The sequence below is a fragment of the Heliangelus exortis genome, chromosome 3, assembly GCF_036169615.1.
Source record: "Heliangelus exortis chromosome 3, bHelExo1.hap1, whole genome shotgun sequence".
In the NCBI taxonomy this organism is placed as follows: domain Eukaryota; kingdom Metazoa; phylum Chordata; class Aves; order Apodiformes; family Trochilidae; genus Heliangelus; species Heliangelus exortis.
Window position 1 is genome coordinate 38,861,322 of NC_092424.1, and position 27,935 is coordinate 38,889,256.

Genomic DNA, 27,935 nt, shown 5'->3' on the forward strand with positions numbered 1-27,935 from the left:
TACAAGTGCCGGGTCCTGCACTTTGGCCACAACAACCCCATGGGGAGCTCCAGGCTGGGCACAGAGTGGTTGGAGAGCAGCCAGACAGAGAGGGACCTGGGAGTCTGGATTGACAGGAAGCTGAACATGAGCCAGCAGTGTGCCCAGGTGGCCAAGAAGGCCAATGGCATCCTGGCCTGTATCAGGAACAGCGTGGCCAGCAGGTCCAAGGAAGTGATTCTGCCCCTGTACTCAGCGCTGGTGAGGCCACACCCAAGTACTGTGTCCAGTTCTGGGCCCCTCAGTTCAGGAAGGATATCGAGGTCCTGGAGCAGGTCCAAAGGAGGGCAACCAGGCTGGTGAAGGGACTCGAGCACAGGCTGAGAGAGCTGGGGCTGTTCAGCCTGGAGAAGAGGAGGCTCAGGGGAGACCTCATCGCTCTCTACAACTACCTGAAAGGAGGTTGTAGCCAGGTGGGAGTTGGTCTCTTTTCCCAGACGACTTTCAACAAGACAAGAGGACACAGTCTTAAGTTGTGCCAGGGGAGATTTAGGCTGGATATCAGAAAGAATTTTTTTACGGAGAGAGTGATCAGGCAATGGAATGGGCTGCCCGGTGAGGTGGTGGATTCTCCATCCCTAGAGACATTTAAAAAGAGACTGGATGTGGCACTCAGTGCCATGGTCTAGCAACCGCACCGGTGGGTCAAGGGTTGGACTTGATGATCTCTGAGGTCCCTTCCAACCCAGCTAATTCTATGATTGTATCATTCTATGAAGTTCTGAAGTGCCCCACACCTGGTTACATCCAATGAGCTGCACAACTGTGGGCACCTGTGAGTGCAGCAGCAGCTGCCTCAGTTGTGGTGTGAGAATCCCAGTATCAGCTGTGGAACTCTACCACTCCCTTCCCCTTTCAGTAGAGTATCAATGTATTTTTTTATCTTTATCATTTATGTGTACATTCGAATTTAGAACTTACCCAACTATTCTTACGAGACTGCACATACAGAACTGGCCTGATACTAGCCACACCCTGACCTATACTACAAGTTTGAATCCAGTCACCATACCATGTTCAAAAGGGAAAAAAACCCTACTGCTAACCCAGTTGAAAAACAAACTTGTCTTTTTGAAGGAACTTTCAACTCTAGTGCCATTTGTTTGAGCCATTACTCCAAAAAATCCCAGTACTGAACAGATTTGACTGGTATTTTCCAGTAATGCATTTAGTTAAGGAAGCATCCAATGGGAACAAGTATAGACTCTAGAATGATTTGCCACATTTTTCCTCATGTTTTCAATGTCCACACAACTAGAAATTGCCCATTAAATTTATAGACTGATTTTATGCTAACTGTACTCATTACTGCCTGTGAGGAAACTAGGTAATTGGGTTGTTATACTTCTATCTTTGGAAATAAATTAGAATTACTGCTTAGTTAGAATAACTTAAAGTGTCTGACTGTGCCTGTTCTAAGCATCCATTAACAAATGCTGGCTTCTATTTGACTCCCCCCTGCATTAAACAGGCCATTTCTGTATAAAAAAAACTAAAGTAACTAATCAACTGCAGGTTGAAAATATGCAGGGAGCAGGCATATAAACTGCAGTGTTAAAATACATTTGTCTTATGCCATTTGTAAATTCATCTCAAGTGTTATACATACTAAGCCATTTTGATGTGTTTTCAAGATGGTTAACTGCTAGAAAACATAATATTTACATTACAGTTAAATGGAGGCAGTTATTCTGCAATACTCAAAAGCAGAATCTGAAAAATAGGTGTACAGGAGCATTTGTATGCTGCAGTACTCAGTACTGTGCCACCTAATTCTTAGATCTTTTTACAGCTAAGGGACTGACTTCCATGCTCAAGATTTCTAAAATTAAGCACAGTCTCTATGTGACTGTTCAGAGACCTAGGAAAGCTTGTATAACAAAGCCAAACTGTCCAGAAGCAGAAGAAAAAAAAAAAAAACTATAAAACAAAAAAAACCAAAAAAAACCCCAGCAAGAGGTGCAGATACTGAGTAATTTTAAATTTGTGAAGCTATATTAACTATCTGCAGGGAAACATTTCTCCATACTCATAAAATCTTTGGGTCCCTAAACCTGAATCCAAGAACTAAGTCTATCCCAAACCAAGCTCAGAGGCCAATAAGTAATCATACTATTGTATTTTAATTCTGTATCTTTGAAATAGTCACACACACACACACATAGTCACAGAAGCTATAAATTAAATTCTGTCTTCTGAATAAGGGATAATTATCTCCCAGCTACCAAGCTATAAAATGTTCTGAATACAGATGCAAAGAAACATGCACTCCATACAGTTCAAAGTTCCACTTCCCATATAATAAAGATTCATTGAACCAGGAGGAAAAAAACCAACAAACCAACCCCCCAGACAAAAAAACCCTTGTAAATTACTATTTGGAAAGCTCACATACAAGTGAAACAGCAGATGTTTTAGCTTGTTTTGTGAAAGGTAGTAATTGAAGATCAGTCATCCATGCATCAAAAAAGTTCACCAAATCTGTTGACTGAAGAGTGCTGTGACAGCATCACAGATCCTCCTGAGAATGTCTTCTAAATTGAATCCTGTAGGCAAAATGATCTAAGGAGAGTTTTATTTGAGATCTGAGCAACAAAACCTCTTGGGAGCAGCTACCTTTGCAATTTTTTTGAATTCCAGAAGTAACAACAGGTAACTAAAGAAATTCATAGGCAACAAAATCAGACATGGATGGGATACTAAGCTATAACCTTGTTTTGTTTTGAACCTGGCTACCTGTGAATTTCAGCATAAGCTTACCAACTAAATCTTGCTGCAGCTATTTTCTGAGAATGGCAAGATTGTCTGATTGGACAGTCTGCTGCTGAGTCAGTAGAAATACTGACTGGGTATATAATCATCAAATCTAGAGTGGTTCTTTGTAAGAATTACATTTTTAATTACAAAAGTAAAAGCAACTCTGATACTAGGCAATAACATCAGAGATCCTGTATTAAATGTAATTTCTGCATCAAATTAAAGCAGTGACTAATTCTAGACTTTGAATAAACTAATAGATCTTCACAAAAACAGAAAACACAGTAGAAGGGAGACCTAACAAAATCCCTGAAGTAGCTTTTGGTAACAAAGGATGGACCCGCCACCCAGATGCCCAAGCAGTATATACTTCATAGAGTATATACTTCATAGGGAAGCTTAAAAAGAGATGTTAAATCTATCAGTGTCTCAATTCAGAGAGTAAACAAAGTACAGCGATTCCAATATCAACAAAAATTTGAAGTTATTACATATTACTGTCACCCATTAGATTTGCTTAGTAAATTGTTCATTTTGTATAGTACACAGAATAAGAAATTTCTTAATATCAAGGTGCTTCATCTTAGAAGGCTAAAGCTTTAAGCCACTGAAATTAATGAATATACTGTAGAATATTAATGAATATACTGTACTGAATATAAATAGAATAGTAACCTTTCTTAGGATGTTAATGAGACTAAAAATGTATGATTTGCAGCAGAAATGTATCCATCTTTCTGTGACTGCAATTTTGTCATAAATGAAACCCAAAATTGTATTTGATCAGAGGTATGGAAATTTTCATGGTAAATACATTTATTCACAAGGGTAGTTTTATTCTCTGTTTTCCTTATGTACTTGCACAAACTCTAGGTGCCATAATAGATTATCATAAGACAAACATAATATGCAGATCCCAACTTCAAGTTACACTTCTACTTGTAAAAAGGGCAAAAAACCCCCACAGAATGCAGAAAAACAAAGGCATGAATTAGGATTCATTAGTGCAGTAAAAATGAAGTCTCCTTAATTTACAAATTATCATGTAAAATCTGCTGTATTTTGGCCTATCATCAACACTTGGAGGCCAAGCAGTATTCCACAGTATTCACTGTCACTGTTCCAAAGTCTTTGATTCTTTATGTGTATGAAGTATACCTTATACACCAAGAAACAGCTCCAAATTTTGGGGGAAACCTACATGGCCACTTTTTGGCAAAAAAACCTGGACAACAGTAGCTGCTGAGATAGAAACATGCAATGTGTATGAACAGAATATCCAAAAACTAAGAGGGGTGCTTGGTCAGAATTTGTTAAGGCTGAAAATAAAGACAACCATCAGCCAGGTTCATCAGTAGCCAAGTAGTTACAGTAATATATGTGTGTGTTTGTGAATTCATGTTGAATAATTTTAAAGAGTTTGCTAACCTAACTTTTATAAAGTATTTTGCTAACCCAACTTTGTGAGTACTAATAATATATCTGCCTTCAACATTGTGAAATATACAAACATACGAATTCCTTAGAATGAAACATAACTGTTCTTTGTGTAACTACAAGGCTTAGGGGAACAAGAAACAAGACATCCAGTTTCTGCACCTTGAAAACGCTACAGTGTATATCCTGTTGTGCTAACCTAGGCTGATTTTGCTGCTCACCACAGAGCGTTGCAATTTAAGGTGGTTTTACTGCTGGCTGCCTGGTGTTGCACCGGAAAGGGCAAAGGAGGGCATGTGCGAAATCGAAGGGTAACAAGAGGGCAAACTGAGGCAGACTACTGACTTCATCCAACGACCACCAGATGGGGGTCAAAAAGACCCTCAGAGATAAAGTGGGCATGCGCCTTTGAAGGCCCACCTCTTCCAAGAACTAACAAACATAATCCAGCCTACTCCTAGAACAGCCATGAATATGTATTAGAATAGATATGAATATGTATTAAGGTATGTACTATAAACTAAAAGATTAAACTTTACGGTGTGCGTGTGAGTGGAGTGGAGACTCCCCACGCACCCAGCGCTGTTTTGCTTATTGCAATTTTATTAATTAAATTAAACCATTAACAGAAGAATATTGAGTCTCGGTCATTTATATCATTACCAAGAGACCTTGGGTGGCAAAAAGGAGTCAGCTTAAACCCAAGTATAAAAAGCAGTAACATTTCTAACAGTGAGAAGAGAGAAGCAGTCAGAACCCGGTCTGACACTCGAGAAGGTGCCCCCCTGGCATCTCCAGCCCTGTTGCAGCCTGAAGGAAGCCTGTCCCCTGCATGCCTGCCAGTGGGTTGGCAGTAGAGGCTGCAAAACCCACTGGCTGCTCCTGGGGTGTCTGCCAAACCTTCCCTTAAAAGGGATGGAGGTGTCCATGTAACTGCAAACTTGTGGGGATTGCTGTAGAAAACTGTTTAGATAGCCAAAGGCGCATACTGAGGTTTCCTGTGGATGTACTACAGCTATTTACCTGTTATATTGTTAATAATCCTGCATGTATGGTTCATGGACTATCAAAAGCTATTAATAAATCAACAAACCACTTCAATTCTAATTTAAGCCGTGAGTTGTTTTGCCCGACAAGCATATGCACTCTCTTCAGTTGATATGCAACCTTTGGCTCAAACTTAACTTTTTCCTTCACCTGAAGGAACCCAAGATACTCAGAAAATCAACCAGCCAGCTATACAGGTCACATTTGCTTCTGCACTCAAGACTAATTTCACTCAAACTACTCCAGTAACTCCCCCAGAATAAAAGCTCCAAACCTGGAACAAAACAAAGTCTTTGAAAAATGGATATTAAGTTTTTGGTACAAACATAAATGTATAACATATATGCTACCTTTTTTAATGGGGCTTCTTGAACAATATGCTCTAAGGAATATAACCCACTAGATCAGATCTTTGCATTAGGGAATTCCAATTAAACACCATACAACTGACAAAGTTTAGTTTTAGCTCACTTTTAGAAAACATTGAAAAAATTGTCATTTGTATTAATTTTTTAAGCAGAGTAAAAAATAAGCTAAATTTATTTTTCTATGGTTCATTTCTGTACTTCTGCTGGTGACATTTTTATAAATTAAAGGCTATCAAGAATATTTTCTCATGTTTTAAATTAACAAAGTCTTGGAGTCTTTTGAAAGCAGGATCTGCACAAGATCTGCAAAATCTAATGCCTGGGTTACAAAGTATAACGCCTCATTATCATCCATATATCCTGAATAGACTTGTATTAAACTATCCATTGACAGATCTCTTAATAAAAAGACACCAAACAAACATATTCAGTGATGTGTGATTCGGAACCTTTCTGAGCCACAAAAATACTTATCTTCATTAAGTGTAAATGTGCTGCTTCTTAACCTTTTTTTTTTTTTTTCCCCCTCTCCATTTCTTTATGGGATCCTAATTTTTGATTAGTCCAAATAATTATCTCCCACAATTATTTTTTTCCATTCTTCTGTAATCATAAGAAAACCATTCTGTATTATGCAGCATGATTTTTAAAACTAAGCTTACAAGAGACATTATGTCACCTTAGCAACTACTCTTTACAACATACCTGCTCTGCAAAAGCTGATTTTTGACAGGCACTTTAGAGTTCTAAATAATTTCTAGACCAGCAACTGACAACCACATTCTTCTTCAGTATAATTTTAAAAAGCCACAAAATCTGAAAAAGCAAATTCAAATATAAGAGCCTTATGTGACAGAAACAACTGTTTATAGTAATCTGTTTTCAAAACCATTCCTTCATGTACCATAGGAAGAAAGCGACTAGGGAAAGGCAGAGTAATTTACAATTTTAAGAGGAAATGCTGCAGGGAAAAAAGACATTAAAAACACTTACAAAAGGCAGTTACACATATGTAGTCAGCCAAGGACTTGAACACCTTACCTTCCAGTTGCACCCTCCCAAATTCTAACCAACACTGCTTCAATGCTGTATTTATTACCCCTCAATTCTACTCCCCAGCCCTTTTCAAAGTTAATGAAATATCTGAACTTATTTTTTCCAAGTGCAAGGAAGAAAACTACTCTTCTATTTACTTCTCCCTCTTCAGAAGTTGTATGTCCCATTACCAAACCACATTCTTACCTACTTTACTGTTTGCACATTCCACCCGTGGAACATGGAACCGAAGAACTGGAAATCCTTCCTTTTCCCTGTAACTTAATGGAGTGCTCCAGATAAGCACAGCAGGAGCACTTCTCCAATTAACATTTACCCAGCACATTCCACCTCCTCATTCCCTTAACACATCTGAGTCACAACCACCAGCTCAAGTGACTGGAAATGAACCTACTAAAGCAAAAATGCATAAAGTCAGTCATTTGACACAACTCCAAAGAAACCTACAACTGGGAAAACGGAGTTTCCCCTTGAAATAAGTGAAATTTATTTAAGCCAGAGAAGATCTGCAGAGATAGTTATCTTGCATTAAGTTCATTAATGTACTATTTAAAAAACCCAAAGGCTTTCCAAGAAACAAGTTATTGTTTTAGAAACGGCTTTCAAGGTTATCACGTGGCTTACAGCCTCTCCTTTTTCCTTAGAAAAGGAACAGCAACCCTCCTGGCAAATGGAAGATGAACTAATTCTCCTTGAATAAATATGGATTAACTCTGTAAGCAAAAGCAGGACAGAAAATTCCTATGCTCCTTATGTTCTGTACCTTCTCTGCCCACTTCTTCAAAGCCTGATAGATCAAATGAACCCCAAATTAGGCCTGTAAGTTGATCTTCTAGCTCACTGAACACTGCATGAAGAGTTTATTTTTCAACATTTGTTACTTTGGAAACTGATCACTGAGTAAGCAATAGAAGGTTGACTTCAATATCTTTATTAATCTTTGAATCATAATTCAGTAATTCTGGATACAATAGGAATACTTCTGTGTACATTGCCTATTTGTTCTGTGCCACACCGTTCTATCAAACTCCACCTGCTGGATAATTTTAAAACAAACCTCAAGTTTTTCTCTCACCAGTATTGATACAACACCTAGATGTATAATGGCCCTAAATTTTTCAAATGCTATAGTCTAAAAGAACAGGTAAAAAACCAAACCAAAACATGGAACTTCAAAAGAGTACAAACTCCTGAGAAGGCCACTTCTAAGCTACTTGACTAATTTGAAACTTACACATCAGAGTGCTAGGTGACTGCTTGCAGTAAATTAAGTCAAATCATGATGCAAAAATTTTTTAAAGACACAATGAAACATCCAGCTTTCTTATGGTTGAGCTCCACTACTTGTGTTCTGAAACATTCCTAGTTTTTGGGGTGGCAGGAAGAGTAATCAAATTTGAGGGCTGTACGTGAAGGGTGGCAACTTGAGATATTTTTATATCACTTCCTTATGCACAAGTCAAACATTCATGTGTCAAGCATATAATAATCTACGGTAGCTTTTTACCCAGAATTTCCAACCCACAAAACTCATTTAGGTGTGCACACTTTTGGTATTTTCTCTTGCAGGATGTCTTACAAATACACTTGCCACCAAGTACTATTCTTTATTTTGATCTAGTCCTTTAGGAACAGTTAAAAAATACATGGTGATGCACACTCACACTTGCAAATTATACCTGAAGCAGCCTGTGATAGTGTAATCCTGGAAGAGGCATTACATTTGAAAATAGTTATTTAACCACAAGTTGGATGAGTGTGTACTCACATAAAATACTACAAAATATTTCTCTAGAAACAAAGAAACAAAAAACAACCATCATTTTACACATTTGATATTGCAGCACAGGCAGTAAAAACCAAAAAACCTTGTTGCGTGCAGATTATTATAATTTCAGAATGTCACCACAAAATAGGCACAAGACTGTCTGCAATGAGAGGTTTTATAGAAGCTTCAAGACAACTATTATTTCTGGTGAAAACCTATTTTTTTTCTCTAGAAAGAAGTCCATCTATTTTTGCCAGATCTCCAAGTGAAACTGTTGCAGAACCTCTCTGGGCTGGTCTTGCCTAAGAAAAAAGAGATGAAAAAACCAAGTAAAAATGTTTTAAAGCATCAGTAATTTTAAAAAGTACCTTTAGACAGAAAATAGTTCAACTTCACATTACCTGTGATTCATGGAACTTCCAGCCAATCATATAGTAGATCTGAAATGTGGCAGGTACTGTGCCATCGCTATTTCCATACATTTCTGTTACAACAGGAAGGAAAAGGAAAAAAAGTTACACAGAACAGGATTACTAAGAAATATTTACTTCTGAGAACATCAGAACAAAGTGTGACATATTAATCATAATGACTGCTGGTGGAATATTTGGGACAGTAAAAATCTCACACGGGTACATCAACATAGTTCAAATTCTGCCACTATAAGATTAAAAATATCTGTATGGTTTTGGTTTTGTTTGGTTCTTTTTTTTATTATGTGTGTTGGGGTTTTTTTGGCATGAGTTTTTTTATTTGTTTGTTTGTTTTTTCTTAACACAGTGGTTGCAGAAAAAGACACAGAAATTACATTCTTAAGGTAATTTTGTATTAACTCATTACCTCTCTAATACTTGCCTCGGTATATTGCAGCAGCTGCCAACATTGTCTCCCTGTGTAGCAGAGGTTTTCTATTCCAAGAGCAATTACTCTCCCCCATACCTAAAAATATGTTTTATCTTTAAGAAAAAGAAGACATAGTGTATGCCATGAGTTAAGTATCATGCACTAATGACATTTTAACTAAACCAGAGTATGTATAGAATCCTCTGAATCACACTCTAAGAAAGAACAACATACAACAAATAATAAGTTGACTTTCTCAGCTCCAAGAATCTGGGCTTTTTAATGCAACGTACAGTTTGTATGCTGGAAATTATTTCAAATTATTACTTCTTCTGCCTGAGTCTCCAAACATTCAGGTTTTCTAGTATTATTTATTTTAAGCAGGAACACAAAGTATTCAGACATATCACTCAGATGTCTGTTTGTTTTTTTAACAGGTAAGCAGCAAAATCACTACAAGAGATTTTTAGTAAGAAATAAATATCTGCAATTCTAAACTCTTTATGTGCTTACTGCATCTGGATGTTTCTGCAGAGATTAAGTTTTATTTTCATTAAGGAATTACTCTAAACGAAAGCAGCTGATCCAGAATAAGATGCCCTGAATTGCTTTACAAGCTGCATATAAATGACTGCTTTACAATTGATGACAAATGCAACCAGAATTCTAACTGAATTGTTCAGCATCTCGTAGTTTTCTTCATTCCTCAGCAGACTCCAATATGAGAGTCTATTTATTCTCATTCCAAAGCAGTTAGCTGAATGTCCTGATAATTGGGAAAACTCTTGGGAAAAGTCAGTGTGTGGGATATGCACTTCTGTCTCCCTTTCAGGGCTTTTCAGCAGCTGACACTGACCTGAGATCACAAAGAATGGAATACATAGGAAGCAGAAAATGCTTCCCAATGCAGATGTGCTGAAAGGCATCATCAGTTCTGATTCCCTAGAGATCAGGGTAAAAAGCAATGTTTCCACTCTTACAATAAACTCGAACACAGCAAAATTAAATAATAAGTAAAGAATAATTTTTTTATTATGAGGGTGGTGAAGCACTAGAACAAGTTGCCCAGAGAGGCTGTAGATGCCCCATCCCTGGAAGCATTTGAGGTTAGGCTGGATGGGGCTCTGAGCAAGATGATCTAGCTGAAGGTGTCCCTACTTACTGCAGGGGGCACGGACTAGGTGGCTTCTAGTGGTCCCTTCCAACGCCAAACATTCTGTGATCTCAAGTTAAGCAACACACAGTCAAACTCTTCTGTGTCTGTACCACTGATCCAGAAAAAAATTATGTTTCCTGGAAGTGTATACTTGCCTTGCAAGTCTTCCATAACCTCAAATAACCCTGGGTAGTTGACTTGAATTTCGTCAGTATCCTAGAAAAATTCAGAAGCTTAGTTTAGAGCAGATCAAGCTACATCAGCAGCACCATGCCAGCCTTCAGGGCTGCTAGCAAACTACTCATCTGCCTTTTCAGTTCAAACTGAGCATTTCTGAGAACAATATACTGTCTTAACATTTCTAAAAAATTTTGTGCCGTAGCCCAAATACAATCAAATTTTAACCTAAATGCTATTATTTTCTTGTTTTAGAAGACACAGCAAGAGTGTCTAAAGTTTTTTCAAGCAGCTCTAACATCCTCTGACATTTCTCCAAGATGATCATGCAGACTCTACTAGGCCCCTGGCCAAAGACACACTTGAGTTGGTTTCATTAATCACAGTGAAGCCAAGAACAGGGGCAGCCCAAGCTATTTCAGAAACATACAGCAGGAGGAGTAATGCAGAAGGAAACACTGCTTTACTAATACAGTCATAAATAGTATTTCTATACACCAGAAGCTCTACACTGCATTACTAATACAGTCATAAATAGTATTTTTTATATACCAGGAGCTCTGGTGTGCTGGACTGTTCTATCTGATTGCTCTTTTGTTTATAATTACCACAGTAAGGGTGTTAAACCCAGCTCTTGACAGCAGATGTCCCAAATCAGAGACAGCAGTGAATGGTGATACGTGAGGAGAAAATCCCCCTTCTCTCTCCAGTTCTGCTAGCTGCAAAGAGCAGCGAAGCTCATACAGTGTGTCTCCCCCAAACATTGCACCAATGAATACTCCATCTGGCTTAAGAACTTGGTGAATCTGCAACAAAAACACACAAAAAAGTAAACGCCTTTTGTTATTAAGCATATGCAATTAAGAAGTTCTTAGGACTTTTAAAAATCAAGTTAAAAATCAATGGTTATAATAGTTGTAACATCGACTGTATTCTGCAAGGCAAGCTGTGCCAAAGCTTTTGTTAATGCTGCAAGATCAATAATTTGTCTGAAAAGAGACTGGTTTCGAGAAACAGCGAATCCCCAGAAATTACACTTACAGTCAGGAAACAAAACACATTGTGGAAATGCTTGTTTTTCCTTTCTCAGGCAAAGGCAGCAAAAATACTTTTTAATGGAATGATTTAAGAGAAATCAGAGCCTTAAGTTTCCAATAGTGATCTCAGCACTTTTGAACACACAGTGAAGTAATACAATTCTTATTACAGCTACACTTATTTTTAACCAGCAAGAATGGCAATATCACGACAAATGCAGAGGTTGGCGAGCTCCTTTCTTTCTTGACTAGGTCCTTTTCTAATGAGAATGCAAATAAAGTAATGGTTTCTTTGTTCCTTGAGACTGGCAATGATCCCTGGTTTAGATAACCAGAAGGCACCACTTTACGGGCTAAGATAGCAAAAGCTTCAAAAAGTTGACCTTACTGATTTGAAATAAGAATCTCACACTGGTTTTTATTGAAGTACTAAACATGCTACCCTTTCTACACTGATAAAGAACCCTAAAGTTGACAAGAAATTCAAGCAGCTGAATGCAGTTTCCATAAGTTAAAGCCAGTAGTCCCAAAGTAAGAAATAAGCACTCATGGTGATAATTTGCCAAGAACCTTAGTTCCCTCTTTTGTGGGAAATTATTACATGTCAATTATCTTTACCATGGAGTTGAAAATGTGACACTCCACAGAAAATTATTGGTTTTAAAGTACTGAAGGCAATTCAATTTCTATTTTTTATTATTTCCATAACAGCAGGGTATTCCTTTTCATATAGACAGGTGATACAAGAGCACTGTAGTGACTGACCAATTTGAAATAAATTAAAAACAGCAAAGTGGCTAAAACACTTCTTGTTCTTCCTCAAAATTAAGTGATATGAAAAAAGTTTTAATCTGCAGGAAGGAACTGAAATAACCCAAAAATCACCTTTTTATCAGCAATAGTTTTGGTTTTCTGTCCTCAACAAGTATTTGCTTCAATTAAAAATCAAAAAGCCTTTATCTGATTAAAGCTGTAGTATTTTTTTATGTTGCAGCTCTTTATTTTGAAATACAAGTTCCAGAAATCAGTTACAGAAAGGTTAGATTTAGAAACTCAATAACGAGAGCCAACACACAAAAAATTAATAGCATTACCTTAGTTTACATTAGTTACCATTAGTCTCAACTGTTGAGACTAGATGATAAAAATGTTTTAGTTACTTGCCATATTGATTTGACATAAAAATTGGCAGAAATATCAATTGATGCTCCTCAAAAAACACTGTAAAAAATACCTGTGTGCAACACAATCTATTTCTGTGCCTCTTATTTAAAGAGGACCTGGAAATACAGAGAGCTTTGAATGCAAGTAATAGCAAGCATTGATTTTTAGTATTAACAACCAGTTTCTTACCTCTTTAAAAGCTCTAGGAAGATCATTCACCCAATGTAAACTGAAATAACAAAAATGTTCATTTTATAATTGCATATTAAAAACAATTAGGGAATGAAACTAACGGTTAGGTTATCTAATATGTATGTTTCAGAAGCCAAAGCAACAAACTAGTTTCTCAATTTGCTGAAGTTCTGAAATGCCTGCTTAGAAGTCACACTGAATGAAAACTGAAGTTGATACAATTAGTTTGGGGTTTTGTTTGAATTTTTTTTTTTTAACCCAAGAAGAAAAAAGTCCTATAAACTGTTTAGTCAAAGCACAGGAGAGACATTACATGAGTCTTGAAGGAAAAACAAACAGAAAAACAGGAACTAGCATAATGCAGTTTTTCCTAATATATGTATACTCATACTAAACAAGTAAGTACATTTCATATAACATGACTGTTTAAGGCAGTGTTTTTTTCTCTCCTTAAAGTTATACTTAAATTCCATTATTTAACAAAAAAATGTAACAAAATTTAACAAAAAATGTAAACAAATTACTAATGCATACCTTAAGCTGCTAACAACAAGATCAAACGTATCTTCTTTGAAAGGAAGGGATTCCTCATCAGCTACAACACTGACTGTAGGGATTTCAGATTCTATGGCATTTTTCTGTTAGAAGAAAAACATCAGAAACTTCACTTCTTTTACTTTCCTGCATTATGGAATTCCTGCATATTAGCATTCAGAAAGCTACTTACTAAAGCATTCTCTGCAATATCAACTTGAACAAGTTTTTCAACGATTTCCTGAAATAAAATTTTAAACGTGTATCAAATATTTAAACTGTTTAATAATCGACAGAATTGTTTTGAATGTTAACACATATTAAGTTGGAAGCAACCTCCTTAGCACTTGATAAAACTTTATGCAAAGCTGAAAGCATTTTTCTCCAAACATAATATACAGCAATTGCTAATAGTGAGAATAGCTGAGGAAAAAGCAGAAAAAGAAAACACAATCTGCATCTTTAGGTGTAAATTAAGTCAGACAGAATCTATGGATTAGCAACCAGTGAAGGACTTTCGTTAACAGCACAGTTCATGAAAGTTAAATGGTTCATCATTTAGAAGTTTCCATAACGATAGTTCTCTCTAGTAACTGTTCAAAGACTGATTGAAAGACAAGGACATTCCCACCCAAGGCTAAAAATTGTCATACAACAGAAAGCTCATTGCACTACTATCTGTCCAATTTTCAGTGACAATAAATACAAAAGAGCACATCTTTGGATTGCGGCTACACCTACGAGTAGAGAAAAGACAGGAGTTACCAAGAATCAGAGGACCGTTTGAAGTTACAACAGAACCCTGTTTGCAAACAGAGAGCTTAATATAAGCTTATTTTAAACACTCTTAAATATAAAGCGTCAGTACCTTGGTTAAATGTGGAGCTATGTAACCTCTTCCAGAGCCAACATCCAAAGCAAGAGGAAACGTTCTAAAGGATAAGTTTACCAACATAAAATATAATCAAGGCTTAAGCTTTAGACGAGGTTAAGTTTTGTCTGCTCGTTTCCAAACATCTTTTAGACCCCAAGCACATCAAGCTCCCCCTTCTGCGGTTACCGCCGAGGGTAAGCACAGAGAAAGCACAAACCCAGCGTTTCTTCCCGAGGGTCACGGTCAAGCGATGTGACCTTGCAGCTCCAGGGCTGCGTGCAGGACACAGAGCGGTGCCCCCCCGCTCCCCTCACGGCGAGGCTCACCTGGTTATGTCAAACACCCTGTCCGCGATCCTGCTGCCGACCTGAGGGGACAGCCTGCAGTCAGCGGGGCCGCACACGGCTCCCTCCCCCGGCGCTTCCACCCCAACCAACCCCCAGCACCCCGCGCTTGGCTGACGCCTCCCCCACCTTGCCGAGGGGGCCGCCCCGGGCCTCCGCCGGCCGCCGCCCCCACCTCCTCCCGCAGGTAGTCGCATTTGGCGGGCTCGGCCTGCAGCGCCGCCCAGTTCTTTTGCTTCCGCTTCAGCCGCCGGTCGAAAGGGTTCAGCGCGCCCGAGCCCGACGAAGAGCTGCCGGGAGGAGAAGGAGAAGCGGCGGGGGCAGTAGCCGGGCTCGACGGCACCCAGAGCCGCCGGCTGCCGCCGGCAGAACCGCCCCGGCCCCAGCGCGCCTGCAGGATGGGGCGGCCGAACCCCCTCAGGGTTCGCACCCCAACGGCCGCCGCTGCCGCCACCCCCATCGTCTCGGACGTGCGCATGCGCGGGGGAAGCAGCGCCGGAGCCGCCCCGGTACTCGTCTCCAGCCCTCCCGCCCGCATCCCCTCTGTCGTCATTCCTTTGCTCCTCCCTCCCGGCAGAGTTTAGTCCTTCTGCGGCTGCCGTAGTGCTGTGTCGCCGTGTGGTGCATTGTGGTCTTGGGCCTCCGCGTGCTGCGCTGAGGAGTAGGAGGAGGAAGAAGAGAAAGAGAAGGCAGCGGCTGTTAACCGTCTTTAACCGTCCTTTAACGGTCCTTAACGGTCGGTGGCTCGGAGCGGCCTGGTTGTGTGAGCGGGGCTCCACACTGGAACGCCTCTGTGGGGTGTTGCCCACCGCTGGGGTTGGGGAGGGAGTGGGGTGCCGCAACCGGCTCAGTGTAGGGCTGTGAGGGAGGCCCCGGTGCTGCTGTGCTGCTGCTGGGCCGTGCTGAGCTTCTGCTGGAACGGCTGGTGGTGTAGGCCTGAGGCCGCCAAAACGCTGACTTCGTTCCTAAATGGTGCTTTAAAGTCACGGAATGGTTTGGGTTGGAAGGGATCTTAAAGACCCCTTAAAGTTCCCACCTTCCTGCCATGAATAGGAACACCTACTATATGAAGGTGTTTAAAGCCCGCTCAGCCTTGAACGCTTCCAGGGAGGAAGTATCCCAAGTTCCTATGGACAGCCTGTTCCAGTGGCTCACTCCTTGTTCTGTCACTACCTGCCCTTGTAAAAAGCTTTACAGAAGTTTTCCTGTAGCCTTTTTAGTTACTAGGAGGCTGCTATAAGGTCTTCCTGGAGCTTTGTCCTCAGGCTGAACAGTTCCAGCTCTTTCTACCTGCCTGTTGGAAGTACAACTCTGAGGTCTGGCTGACAGTGAAGATCTTGTGTGGGATTGATAGGATGTCACTTATGTTTGTATCTGCAGCCAGTATGGTTTTTTTGAGCTGCATATCCATTATCAAGAGGAAGCTAAGATTTGTGGCCAAGACTGGTAGTTACAGGATGACTCATTTAAATGCTGTATAAGGTTTTGGAAATAATTTTAAAGTATAGGTTAGAAATTTAACTGCTCCTTTAATTTCTTTCAGTTTTATATTAAAAATTTCTGTTTATCCTTCTTCACTTTTTAAAATCAGAAGTGGGGTCTTTTTTCTTCCCATGTTGTAGATGGCCAAGCCTTCAACAGCATCAAAAATGTCATCCCAAGAGGAAATACTGAAGGATGGGAGGTTTAGCTGCATTACTAGGGATCCCAGGTTTTGGGAGATGCCAGAAAAAAAACGTAAAATCAAGATTGACAAACGATTCCGAGCTATGTTTCACGACAAGAAGTTTAAGTTGAAATATACAGTGGATAAAAGAGGTCGCCCTGTTAACTATACTTCTACAGAGAACCTCAGGAAATTTTATGCTCTGTCAGAATCCGACTCTGATCTTTCAGAAGATGATAGTAAAGAACGTGCTGAAAAGAAAAAAAAGAAAAAAAAAGCTAAGCCTACAGGAGATGCAAAACTACTCGCCGATGGTTTCTCTCTGGAGAAGAGCAAAATAAACAAACAAGGAGTGGACCAAACATCAGAAGGAATGACAAAGCTAGATGACCTGAAAAGTAAAGGACAAAAAATGACATCGAAATTTAAGTTGAAAGAGAGCTCTAAGAAAACTGCAACAGAAATTGATGGCCTTTTACACAAAGGGAATAAGAAGCAAGGAGATGCATCAGAAGGAAGATCAATTTCAGTTCAAAACAAGCAAAAATATTCTCAGCCAAGAGGTACGAAATCAGCTAAAGCTGCCAGGGGGGACCTAGGAGGAAAAATAAAAGAATCAGGTCAGTTGTTCAAATAAGTAGGATTTGTCTACATTTACTTGGATGTTGTTCCTTTTTTTTATCCATGGAAGATCTTTTGCAAGATCAATCGTAAAGTAGCTGACTGTCTTGGAATTGATGTTGGAGGTTGTCAGGGTTGGAGCTGGTCAGCTCTTTATAGAATCAGTGCTTGCTCTTCAGATGGATTGTGAACATCCATGTCCTTTGGATTCTTGGAGCTGAAATTGCTGGTTAGGATGGTTAGAAAAAGAAAATGTATAGTACCACCCAGGTTACTTATCAAACTGAATATCAGATGTAAGATCTGATACCGTGAAGGCTTAAAAGTTGTTGACTGAAAATGTAAGGGTGGCAGCACCATGCCATTAATATAAGAGGGCATTAGAGAGTACAGGTGACCCGAAGAAAAACTTTATATTGCATGTCAATGCATACTGCCTAGATGATTGAAATTGAAATTCTACCTGTTGATTCTTTACTTATAAATAGAATAACATTCACATTTTATCAGAATGTGTGCTTGATAATATTTGTGGGCCTGAAGAGCAATAGATTAGACAAGCTGAAGAACTGACACTGCTACTTCCCTAATGTAATTTGTTCCTGCATCGTTACGCATTTCAGGGGTTCTGTACATCTGAGGTTTTTTCCACTTCATAAAGGGCCGTGTGTAATTGCAACATAAAAAGTTATCTGATGCTTGTCTTTCAGTGACTGGACGTACAGGCACCTGTGATCAAGGTGACATCAGTAAAAGCCAATCTGAGGAAGAAATTTCTGCAAGTGATGATTTGGAGAGTGAAGAATTGGGAGAAGAGGAGCAAGAAGATGATAGGGAAACAGATGAGGGAGAAGAGCCAGAAGATGACGGGGAAACAGGAGAGGAAGAGGAGCCAGAAGATGATGGGGAAACGGGCGAAGAAGACAGTGATTCAGATGATGAAGAAAGTGATAGTGGGCCTGATCTAGCTAGAGGCATAGGGAACATTGAAACGAGCTCAGAAGATGACGAGGATTTAAATGACCTTTTCCCAAAGGAGCCAGAGATAGAGCATTCATGGCGTGAGCTAGATAAAGATGCCCCTCGTGGAGATGAGGTAACAGTATTTCTGCATGTGAAATTGCTGCATGAAAAACTCAGAAATGTACACTGTTATGAGTTCATTACAGACCTTCATCTATGAAAGGTTTTTTGAAATTATAGAGTTTTTTTACAGAATGCTCGTGGTGATTAAGTTGGCTGAGAATGAGACTAGCAGTTTTCACTGGTGTGTGTCTTTCCATCTAAACAGAGGCTTACCTATAGATAAGCTAGCTTTAAGTGAAAGAATAAACAGAATTGAGCTTTTCAGAAATTCCAGAATTTAAATAATACTGCTTTTGTTCACTGCTTTTTCTTCGCTTTTGTTTAATTTAGTTTTTTAAATTGCACTTTCAGAAATTAAGAAATCCTTAGACAGTGAAGTAGGACTTTAATATGGAGCATGATAACTGTATAAGTCAGTACTCCTGTGCTGTTCCAGTACTGTGATGATACTAGTTGGTGTTGTGACTAGTGATGGAAGGATACCAAAAAGGATGTATCTGCAGTCCTAAATCCGTGATTGATGTAGACAGTTCTGTGCTGCTTCACTATTTATGTCCTTTTCATCTTCTCTGGTAGCTGCTTCTGACCTTTGCTAGTTTAAGAGACACAAAGTCTTGATGAAAATGCTTTTTTTATGTTTTCAGAAGGGTTGTTTTTTCTTTCTTTTTCTCCTCACTCCAGATTACAAGTCGATTGGCAGTTTGTAATATGGATTGGGATAGGCTGAAGGCTAAGGATCTGCTGGCTCTGTTTAATTCTTTCACCCCCAAAGGAGGAAGAGTATTTTCTGTTAAGGTAACACCTGATTTGCAAAAGGAGTAGTGGCTTTTACTGTTATAAAAAAGTGATGCTACAAAATAGGAACAAAGAAATACATTTCTGTAGAAGAGCCAAAAGAGAGATTAACATGATAAATGAGAAACTGTGATTCAGTTTAATTTGTTGTGTTAGACATAAATGTGCTGATTTTCAGTAATGGCCCAGTATGTTGTGGAGTTAGATCCCAAGGATGTTAGCTTCTCATGTTTAAGAGATTGGTTCTAAGTGTTAGTAGGGAGAGACTGCATTTCTTTGGCCAGTTTGATTTGCAGTGATATTTCAAGGAATAACCCAGTCCTAAATCTGGCTATTTCTAAATACTTTCCAAACCCTTTCATCATTGCACAACACTTGTTTTTCACTACTTTTGAGTTTACAATAAACTGGTTAACTTCTGATCAGCTATGTTATATTTTACATTTTTAGTGTCTGCGTCTAGGTTTCTGAAAAATGTTGGTCAAATTCCCCTTTCTGAAGAGGGCCAGTAAAATGAACAAAGCTTCTTCCTCTGTCTCAAAATACTCCCAGTCCTTACCAGAAGTTTGTTTATTCTACTCTCTATTCTATAAATTAAAAATAAGGGGGTATTATAATTTAAGGATTTGATCCCCTTACTTATGTAAAGAACAAAAGATAATATCTAAAAGCTTGGTGAATTATTTATTCCTAGTTGGTTCAGTTATTAGTTCACTAATTAGTTCACTGATTTTTGTGTTTGTAGATTTATCCTTCGGAGTTTGGAAAAGAGAGATTGAAAGAGGAAGAACAAAAAGGACCCGTGGAACTATTTGATCTTCCAGAGAATACCACAGAGAATGATGGGTATTTATTTAGTCTTTGAATGAGAGATGTAGAATGTCTAATTCTCAGTGAAAATCTTGATGTGCTGCTGTTTCCAAGATTTTATATGTGGACGTCTTTTGTAGATGTTTTAATTCTATAGCTTGTTCAAAGGATGTTTTAGAACTGGCCCTGGTTCATCATTGATGGATCAAATAAGTGCATTATGGTGAAACATGGGAAAATTTATTTTTTGATAATTGAATTAAAATTTTTTATTATGTACCTCATTGGGATAATAAAATGAAACAAATGTGTGGAGAGTTTAAGATAGTATTTCTCCACTACAGATTGCTGTTCATGCAGTAAACTTCCTTTGTTGCTTACTGTCAAAATTTTTATCTGTGTAACCAACAGGGACCTTAAGTTAGGCCAAGATTTCTCAGGTTGAGATTTCTTTCAGCAGCCCTCACTTACTAGGCTGAGCTCTTCAGGCCGACTGTTGTCCAGGCTTTTCAGGCATGTCTTTTTTTTGTTTCTTCTGTTCCCCTTGAAAGTCTTGTCTGTATGGAATTCTACATGTTTTGCTTTTACATTTTTCCAGGATTTCCAGATGTTTGGCAGCCTGACAGGAGTCACTTTTGTAGAATACATCCCACAGGACTGCCTTATATTTGGAAGATCTGGATGCTTCTAAAATAAGTGCAGATCCCCTTAAATAAAGTCTGTAGTGGCTCAGGGCAGTGTATGGTGAACTCACACGGTGTACTGAAGGCACCTTCACTGCATGCATTAAGATGTGTCCTGAGGTGTTGGATGTCCTGCTCAGTGGGCTATTAGAAATTCTGGAATACAACAGAAATACAGCAGAGACACCTCAGTGATACCTGTGTGGGTACCCTTCAAATTCACTGGACAAGGCCTCACTCCTGGCATCTCTGTCCTGCATCCTTCCACCAATTTATCCACTTCTCAGTCTCTCTTCTGCTTTTTGTTTTTACTTGCTGACATCTTCTATGACAGCACCACAACCTGTGCTACCCATGTTAGATCCCTGACTCCTTCCCTCACACATAGCACTTTCTTACTCATCCCTCCTACACTGCCTCTTTCTAGTGTGAGCATCTGCTATCCTGTCCTTAAAGTCTCCCAGTTTCTTTTGTCTTGTTTAACATGTAACCTTACTTAGGTTTGAACATCCTTTTTATCAACTTTGTTAAGAGCTAGGATAATTGCAAACAACTTGTTAGGAACTATTAAATACTGTTTTCTGTGGCTCCTCTGTGCCCTGCCCAGGCACTCTAATGTTATAATGCTTGTGGGAAGCAGAGTCAGGTACAGAAAGTGTGCAGTTAACAAAACTGAATTTTGTGGTTTACTTGAGGAAAACCAGGTAGGTACTGGAGGAGCTCCATGCTGTTTAACATCTGATCATCAAAGTGCTTGAATGGTGCATGTTTCTAATGAGTTGGATCAATATATTTGGCAGATGAAAAGTTGTTATACCCAGCTCACTTGATTGTGGTGGTTTCCACTTTTGCAGGCTTTATAGGGAAAAACTCCGGGAGTATCAATTTAAGCGACTGAAATACTACTATGCAGTTGTAGAATGTGATTCTCCTGAAACAGCCAATAACATTTACATGGAGTGTGATGGACTGGAATTTGAAAGTAGCTGTTCTTTCATAGATCTGAGGTAACTCTAGTGGTGACTTTATCATATGTTGGGCTGGGGAGGGAGAATTAAAGCTAATTTAAAATAATTTGGAATCAACAAATATATTTGCAAATAAATTAGACATCCAGTGTAGATTTCTTTTTTTCTTCTTTTTGAGCATTTTTTACTGGAATTGGAAAGTTTGGGAGGATCTCTGCATAGAGAGATGATTCTCAGAGAAACCAGGTAAAATATTCTAGTTGCATCTTCAACCTTTTGGTAGAATTAAGTAAAGTGGTAGAATGTAGAAAAAAACCCAGTAAATTCCTGGGGTTTTTTCTTTTTCTTTCTGCAAGGGTCCAGAAGTGGCTCTTTCTCAGGATTTCTTATCGCAGAGCACCAATGTTGCTGCTGATGTCTTGAAGCTGCAATAGGTTACTATGTCAGCTCCTTGAAGCTCTAATCTTTCAAAAGTCACATTTGGGAAAAAAATAATTTTAAACTATGGTATTGCTTTATTGTTAGTATTTCATTTTGTTACAAAAAAGCCTTCTAGTCTGAGCAGAAGTTAGTAAATCATAATAAGTTCTGAGAACCTGGCTTTGTATGCTGGGGCCCCTGTTACGGGCACACATGGAAGTCAGTGAAAGATAAGGCTTTTGCTTTGAACCAATCTGGAGATATCTCTGCCAAATGAATGTGATACACAGAAGGATAATGTTTTACAGGAGACACAGCTGGTTAAAATTCTCCAATGCTTTTCCTAGTCTACTTTGTTATGTTTTGATGTTGAATCAAAGTTCATCATACTACCTTTTCAATGATAAAAAAATGCCCAAGATATTTCTCATGTTGTGTATGAGCTTTTTTTATCTATTTTACTCTATTGTTACACAACTTCTGTCTTTTAAACATTTTTCCCCTGCTAATTTTAAACATTTACCAGGCTGTCCTAAAATATTTTGATTTTTTTATTTCTGTTTCCAGATTTATTTTATTCACTTTTCTTCTGAATTTTTAGTAATAAGTGTTCTAAAAAGATGATTCTTAAAACAAACAAAACATTCAAAAGCTCCACCCCTGGTCTTGCCAATAACAGAATATTTATGTTTAGTTTGCTTCCCCAAGATGGTGGTGTTACACACCAAAAAGCTGTGTAATAGCTTCGCATAAGCCAGGTGTTTAATCTTACATGTATGGAGTGCTTGTCCATTTCCTCTGTTTCCTTTTTAGGCTGATGAGCTTTTTATTTTAGCAAATTCTTTTGTGCTGATGTACTATACTCATGAACAGCTTATGCTGTTTATACTATGAAACTTCACAGTGCATCTGAATAATAATATGTTTTATTTGCCTCTAAGATTTATTCCAGATAATGTTACATTTGATGATAAGCCAAAAGATGTAGCCTCAGAAGTGAACGGAGCTTTATATAAGCCAAAGTACTTCACATCTGCTGCTATGGGAACATCAAAGGTATCTTTACAATGGTTTTGTAATGTTTTTCTAATTTGTTTAGGTTCATAGTCAACTTATAAATTACATACATAGTGGAGAAAAGATTCCCGATTATCTTCAACATTTCAAACTTCAGACTTCAAAGGTATTAAAAGATTCGAGCGTGTTAGGGAGCCACAAGTTGCAAACCCATAAATAAGCTCTAGTTTTGGATTTTGAAAGAGATTCAGCTTCTTTGTTCCAAATTAAATGCTACATTTTGACCTCAGTATGCCTCTGTACCAAGTTGCACGTGGGATTACTTATTCACAGTTAAATAGTCTAATTTTCCTAAAATGGGTATTTGTGAGTAGCTCAATAGGAGACTTCTTGGTTGTTACCACTCTTTATAGCTGTTCATTCCTATTGCATCTTATGTGACAGCCAAAACTTCCCTCTGGCCATGAAGGGAACCATGTTGGAGAAAGGATTAATAGGAAAATAAGTAATTTCTGCAGAATCTCTTTCTGGTTAGATCTTTCTTGTCTCCCTGTTGAGGGTGCAGTTGTGCAAACACTTTGTCTCTATTGCAATCCATGTGTGATTCCAGGAGTGGAATGCACCTGGAAGAAAAGCTGATTGCTGCTTCAACACCAGTATCTGTTGCCACAAAGGAGGCTGGGCTTACAGAGGTCTTATGTTGTGTGACCTGATGTTACAGAACCCTTCAGCCCATAAAGAATCTTATTCATTCTTTCATGTGGTTAAAAACCTTGAAATTCATTGTAGAAGAATTTAAAAAATGTTGCAATTAAATTTATTTTAGTAAGTTTATACCTAATTGTTGTGAAGAATATTAGTAACAGGTTTACATTGCTTCTTAACTGGAAGGTGTCAAATGATTTGCTATAAAAAGACAGACTTAGAATGTTTAATTTCAGTGTTTCAGCTTCTACAAATGGCATTCCTATTTTTAAGGTAGATATCACATGGGATGAGACAGATCATGAACGAGTAACGTCACTTAGCAGAACTTTTAAAAAAGAGGAACTTCTTGACATGGATTTTCAAGCTTATTTGGCTTCATCTAGTGAAGAAGAGGAAGAAGAGCCTCAAGGTACTTACATTAATAAATGTCCACAATGTCATTAGGTACAGTATTTTGAAGACAAGTGATTTCAACATGTAAAATCTGCTATCTTTTGAAAGTGCTTTGAGTGTTGTCTTTTACAGGGCCAATATTTGCTCATTGTGTAAAAACTGGTCAGGTTCTACTATGAAAATAACCTAATTTTCCTCCAGAGCTAAACATCTCTGAATGTGCTATATCCTTATTTTCTACATGTGAGACCTGAAAGTGACGAGGAATTGGTGGTGAGCATGTTGGTATTTTTTGTTTGCCCTTTTCAATTTGGAAATAAGTGGACTGATGACAGATGTTACAAATTTTTTTGGAAAGATTAATAATCCTCATCTACAGAACGGGCCGGAAGGAGGATCCAGGGAACTATAGGCCTGTCAGCCTAAGCTTGGTGCCTGGAAAAATGGTTCATAGTGAGTCCACTCACATGGCAAGTGCAGGACAGCCAGGAGATGAGGCCCAGCCATCATGGATTCAGGAAAGGCAAATCCTGCTTGAACAACCTGGTCTTGTTCTATGAGCAGGTGACCTTCCTAGTGGATGAGGGAAAGGCTGTGGATATTATCTGCCTGGAGTTTAGTAAAGACTTTGACACCGTCTCCCCCAGCATTCTCCTAGAGAAGCTGGCAGCTCAGGGCATACACATGTATACTCTTTATTGGGTTAAAAACTGGCTACATGGATGGGCTCAGAGTTGTAGTCAACAGAATTAAATTCAAGTGTTGGCTGTTCACCGGTGGTGTTTCCCAGGGCTCCGTTTTCTGTTCATTATCTTCATTAATGATCATGATGAGGGGATTGAGTGCTTCCTCAGTAAGTTTGCAGATGACACCAAGCTGGGTGGGAGAGTTGATCTGCTCAAGGGTAGGAAGCCTTCAAAGGGACCTAGGCAGGCTGAACCAGTGGGTTAAGGTCAGTAAGATGAAGTTTAACAAGGCCAAGTGCCAGGTCCTGCCCTTTGATCACAGCGAACCCGTGCAATACTACAGGCTTGGGAGGAATGGCTGGAAAGCTACCAGGGACCTGAGGTTGTTGGTAGGCAGCCAGCAGTATGCCCAAGTGGCCAAGAAAGCCAACATTATCCTGGCTTGTATCAGGAATAGTGTGGCCAGCAGGAGCAAGGAAGTCATCGTGCCCCTGTACTTGGCACTGGTGATGCTACACCTCAAGTGTTCAGCTCCTCACTAAAAGAAAGGCTTTGAGTTGCTGGAGTGATTCAGAGAAAGGCAACTAACCTCGTGAAGTATCTAGAGAACAAGTCCTATGAGAAGGGGCTGAGGGAGTTGGAAATGTTTAGTTTGGAGAACAGGAGGCTGAGAGGGGACCTTACTGGTCTCTATAAGTACCTTAAAGGAGGTTATAGGAAGGTGAGTGTTGGCCTCTTCTCTCAAGTGAACAATGATAGATCTAGAGGAAATGGCCTGAAGTTTCACCAGGGCAGGTTTAGATTAGGTTTAAGGAACTGAGAGAGTAGTTAGGTATTGGAATGGGGTGCCCAGGGAAGTGATGGAATCACCATCCATGGTAGTATTTAAAAGCTGTGTAGATGAGGCTCTTCAGAACATGTTCTAGAGGGTGATACAAATATTGATATATATATGTTTTATTGGGGTGGGGTGTTGACAGTTGGATGTGGTGATTTTAGAGGTCTTCCAATTCTGTGATTGTTTGATGAGTCATTGAGTTAGGTATGATAATATGGAAGCTACAGAGTTCTTTAAATTTACTGGAACTTTACTTGCTTTCTTATATTTTTTCCAGTGTTCTTTACACAATACAAGAAAACACACGTACAAGTTTTTAAATCGTTATCGCTGAAGTGATGGTTGGGGTTAATTATTCAAACCTGATTCTGATGATTCTACAGATAAATAGTATCACTACTATGACCCCAAAATTACTACATTCTTGTTGAACACTAAGTACAGTAGCTGGGTTTGGAGTTACAGTTTGCTTATAGATTTGTTAGTCAGAGCTTGACTTAAGTATTATCTCCCTAGATTTAAAACAGCTTTCCAGTTTTCATTTCTGTACTGCAAAATCATTTTACCTGGTATAATTAGTGTTTGATTTAGCTGAATATAATGATTATAGTTTGAGTTATTTCAAGTAGCAAGATCACAGATGACCTAAATCATGACATATTTACTTCTGATATGATAATTCTCTTAAAGAAAAGTTGCTTTTCATCATACACTTGAATAGTTTATCTGGAGAAATGTAGCTATTTGGTTCATTTAGTGCTGATTGAAGATCTGCCTTTCTGAGTTGGAGTAACACTGATACAAAAATTACCAAATGGGAATTAATTAGGAGTTACTCTAATGACTGGAGCCCTGATTAGCTGGTTTCTGAATAGAAGTTTGCACCCTTGAGTGTAAAATAATTTATTCCCTTTCTTTTTTTTTTTTTTTTTTTTTTTTTTTTTTTATACCTCTCTTTCAGGGTACCTTAACATTTCTTTGTTAAGTTTGGCAAGACCTACATTAATCTCTTCATTTCCGAGATAAAATTTTCAGTGGAACTGGAAGTGCTTCCATTTCAGAGGGAAAAGTCCGAGTTGGAAATGTGAAGGGGTTAATCATCAAATGAATTAGGTGCAATGCTTTCTGCAGAAATCTACTTACAGGTTAATTTGCATATGGGCTCTCTGGTGCTCCTAATCTGTAGGTCTCTCATAGCAAGGAGTACAGTAAGCAGCAGAACATACTTAAGGTAACTTTAGACTGTATTAGCTTAGTAACAACTCTATATGCATCTTTATGCACATAACTTCTTAAGAATATAAAAAGAATGTAATCTAACTTTTTAAGGTACGTAATTTTCTCTGTATAGTGAACCAATATGGGAATTTCTGAATTACCTTGCTTGTTTTCACTATAAAATTTGGTCCACTCTTAATTAATAATATATAGAACCTAAACTACAGGGCATGGAAAATGTCCCTAAGCTTTAGTCAAGTATTTTAAGCAGATGTTAAAATTGATTTATACTGCATTAAAGCAGGTTGCTGGAATCAGAGATGAGTTTAGAGCATGCAAAAGAACATTACAGGCGTTTCTGGTTATACAGTTGGGAAATCTTCTGGCAGCAAACACAACTTGGCAATATCTTGGTAGGGTTAATGTCCATTTGTTCCTCATCTTACCTAAAAATGCACTTAGAAACTACACCTCTGTGAACTTTATTTTCTCTAGTAATGCTTAGTAAAGTAAATGGGAGCAGTAGCTGCAGAGGAAAGCATTTCCATCTTAAATGTACAAGACTAACACTATGTTAAAGCATAGCATCTGTAATAGGGTGGTGATGAAAGTGAACATTTGTAAGTGAGCAACACTTCAGAAGTTTTGAAAGGTAAACTTCCATTGCTGAAAAAGAAATGGACTTTAAATATTCTTTATCACACTAAGAAATTTTAAACCTGGAAATGTCTAGATTCTAATGAAGTTCTGAAAGGTAAATTGTTAATAGAGGAATTATGTTTCCATGTGTTTAACATGTTCCTGACCTTTTGTCCATTCAGTTATATGATACAAAACAGGGTTGCAACCCACAGAATTGTAGCACAAATGGGAAAAATCAGTATCATCTGCTTGAATCTAAATGTAGGAGTGTGATACAGAGGAAAAAAAAATGTTCTGCCATTTTATCCCTTTTAACTTACTAAAATATTTTATTTATAAACAGGTTTTTGTTGGCCTGTTCTAATCTGTATTTATGGATTTTTTCAACTGAAAATAAGAGTATCCTGAATGTTAGTCTTCCTATTATACAATGGATTTTTAATGTCAGGTATTTCAGTGACCTGGTATGTTGTGGTTCATAGGGCAAAGTAGCTCTTTTACGTTGTTTCTGAATTTTCTGTTACTTGGATGCATTTGTTCCAGTTAAGAGGCATTTGTGGTGTGCATCAAATCCATCCCATAATTGCTGTT

The 27,935-nt window shown here is 38.5% G+C and overlaps 2 protein-coding genes across 3 annotated transcripts in view; one reads left to right on the top strand and one right to left on the bottom strand.

Moving 5' to 3' along the window:
- Positions 1-7,614: 7,614 nt before the first annotated feature.
- Positions 7,615-15,337, bottom strand: NDUFAF5 (NADH:ubiquinone oxidoreductase complex assembly factor 5). 2 transcript variants are annotated; one of them, XM_071740250.1, is made up of 11 exons: positions 14,969-15,337; positions 14,776-14,816; positions 14,444-14,507; positions 13,769-13,816; positions 13,576-13,679; positions 13,039-13,078; positions 11,257-11,454; positions 10,627-10,687; positions 9,328-9,411; positions 8,874-8,956; positions 7,615-8,774 (listed from the first exon to the last, which is right to left on the bottom strand). In XM_071740250.1, the coding sequence occupies exons 1-11, from the start codon at positions 15,329-15,331 to the stop codon at positions 8,688-8,690; spliced, it is 1,173 nt and encodes a 390-aa protein (XP_071596351.1). In that variant the 5' UTR covers positions 15,332-15,337; the 3' UTR covers positions 7,615-8,687. The 2 variants fall into 2 exon arrangements, with proteins under 2 accessions (XP_071596351.1, XP_071596352.1); XM_071740251.1 differs by having other exon boundaries at positions 14,923-15,327.
- Positions 15,338-15,536: 199 nt separating this feature from the next.
- ESF1 (ESF1 nucleolar pre-rRNA processing protein homolog) overlaps positions 15,537-27,935 on the top strand; it is a 30,188-nt gene continuing 17,789 nt past the window's right edge. The window contains exons 1-8 of the mRNA XM_071740252.1: positions 15,537-15,556; positions 16,416-17,079; positions 17,791-18,176; positions 18,848-18,961; positions 19,707-19,807; positions 21,309-21,461; positions 22,784-22,898; positions 23,838-23,976. Of these exons, the coding sequence (XP_071596353.1) occupies positions 16,416-17,079; positions 17,791-18,176; positions 18,848-18,961; positions 19,707-19,807; positions 21,309-21,461; positions 22,784-22,898; positions 23,838-23,976 (1,672 nt within the window). The 5' untranslated portion in view covers positions 15,537-15,556. The remainder of the gene's footprint in view (positions 15,557-16,415; positions 17,080-17,790; positions 18,177-18,847; positions 18,962-19,706; positions 19,808-21,308; positions 21,462-22,783; positions 22,899-23,837; positions 23,977-27,935) is intronic.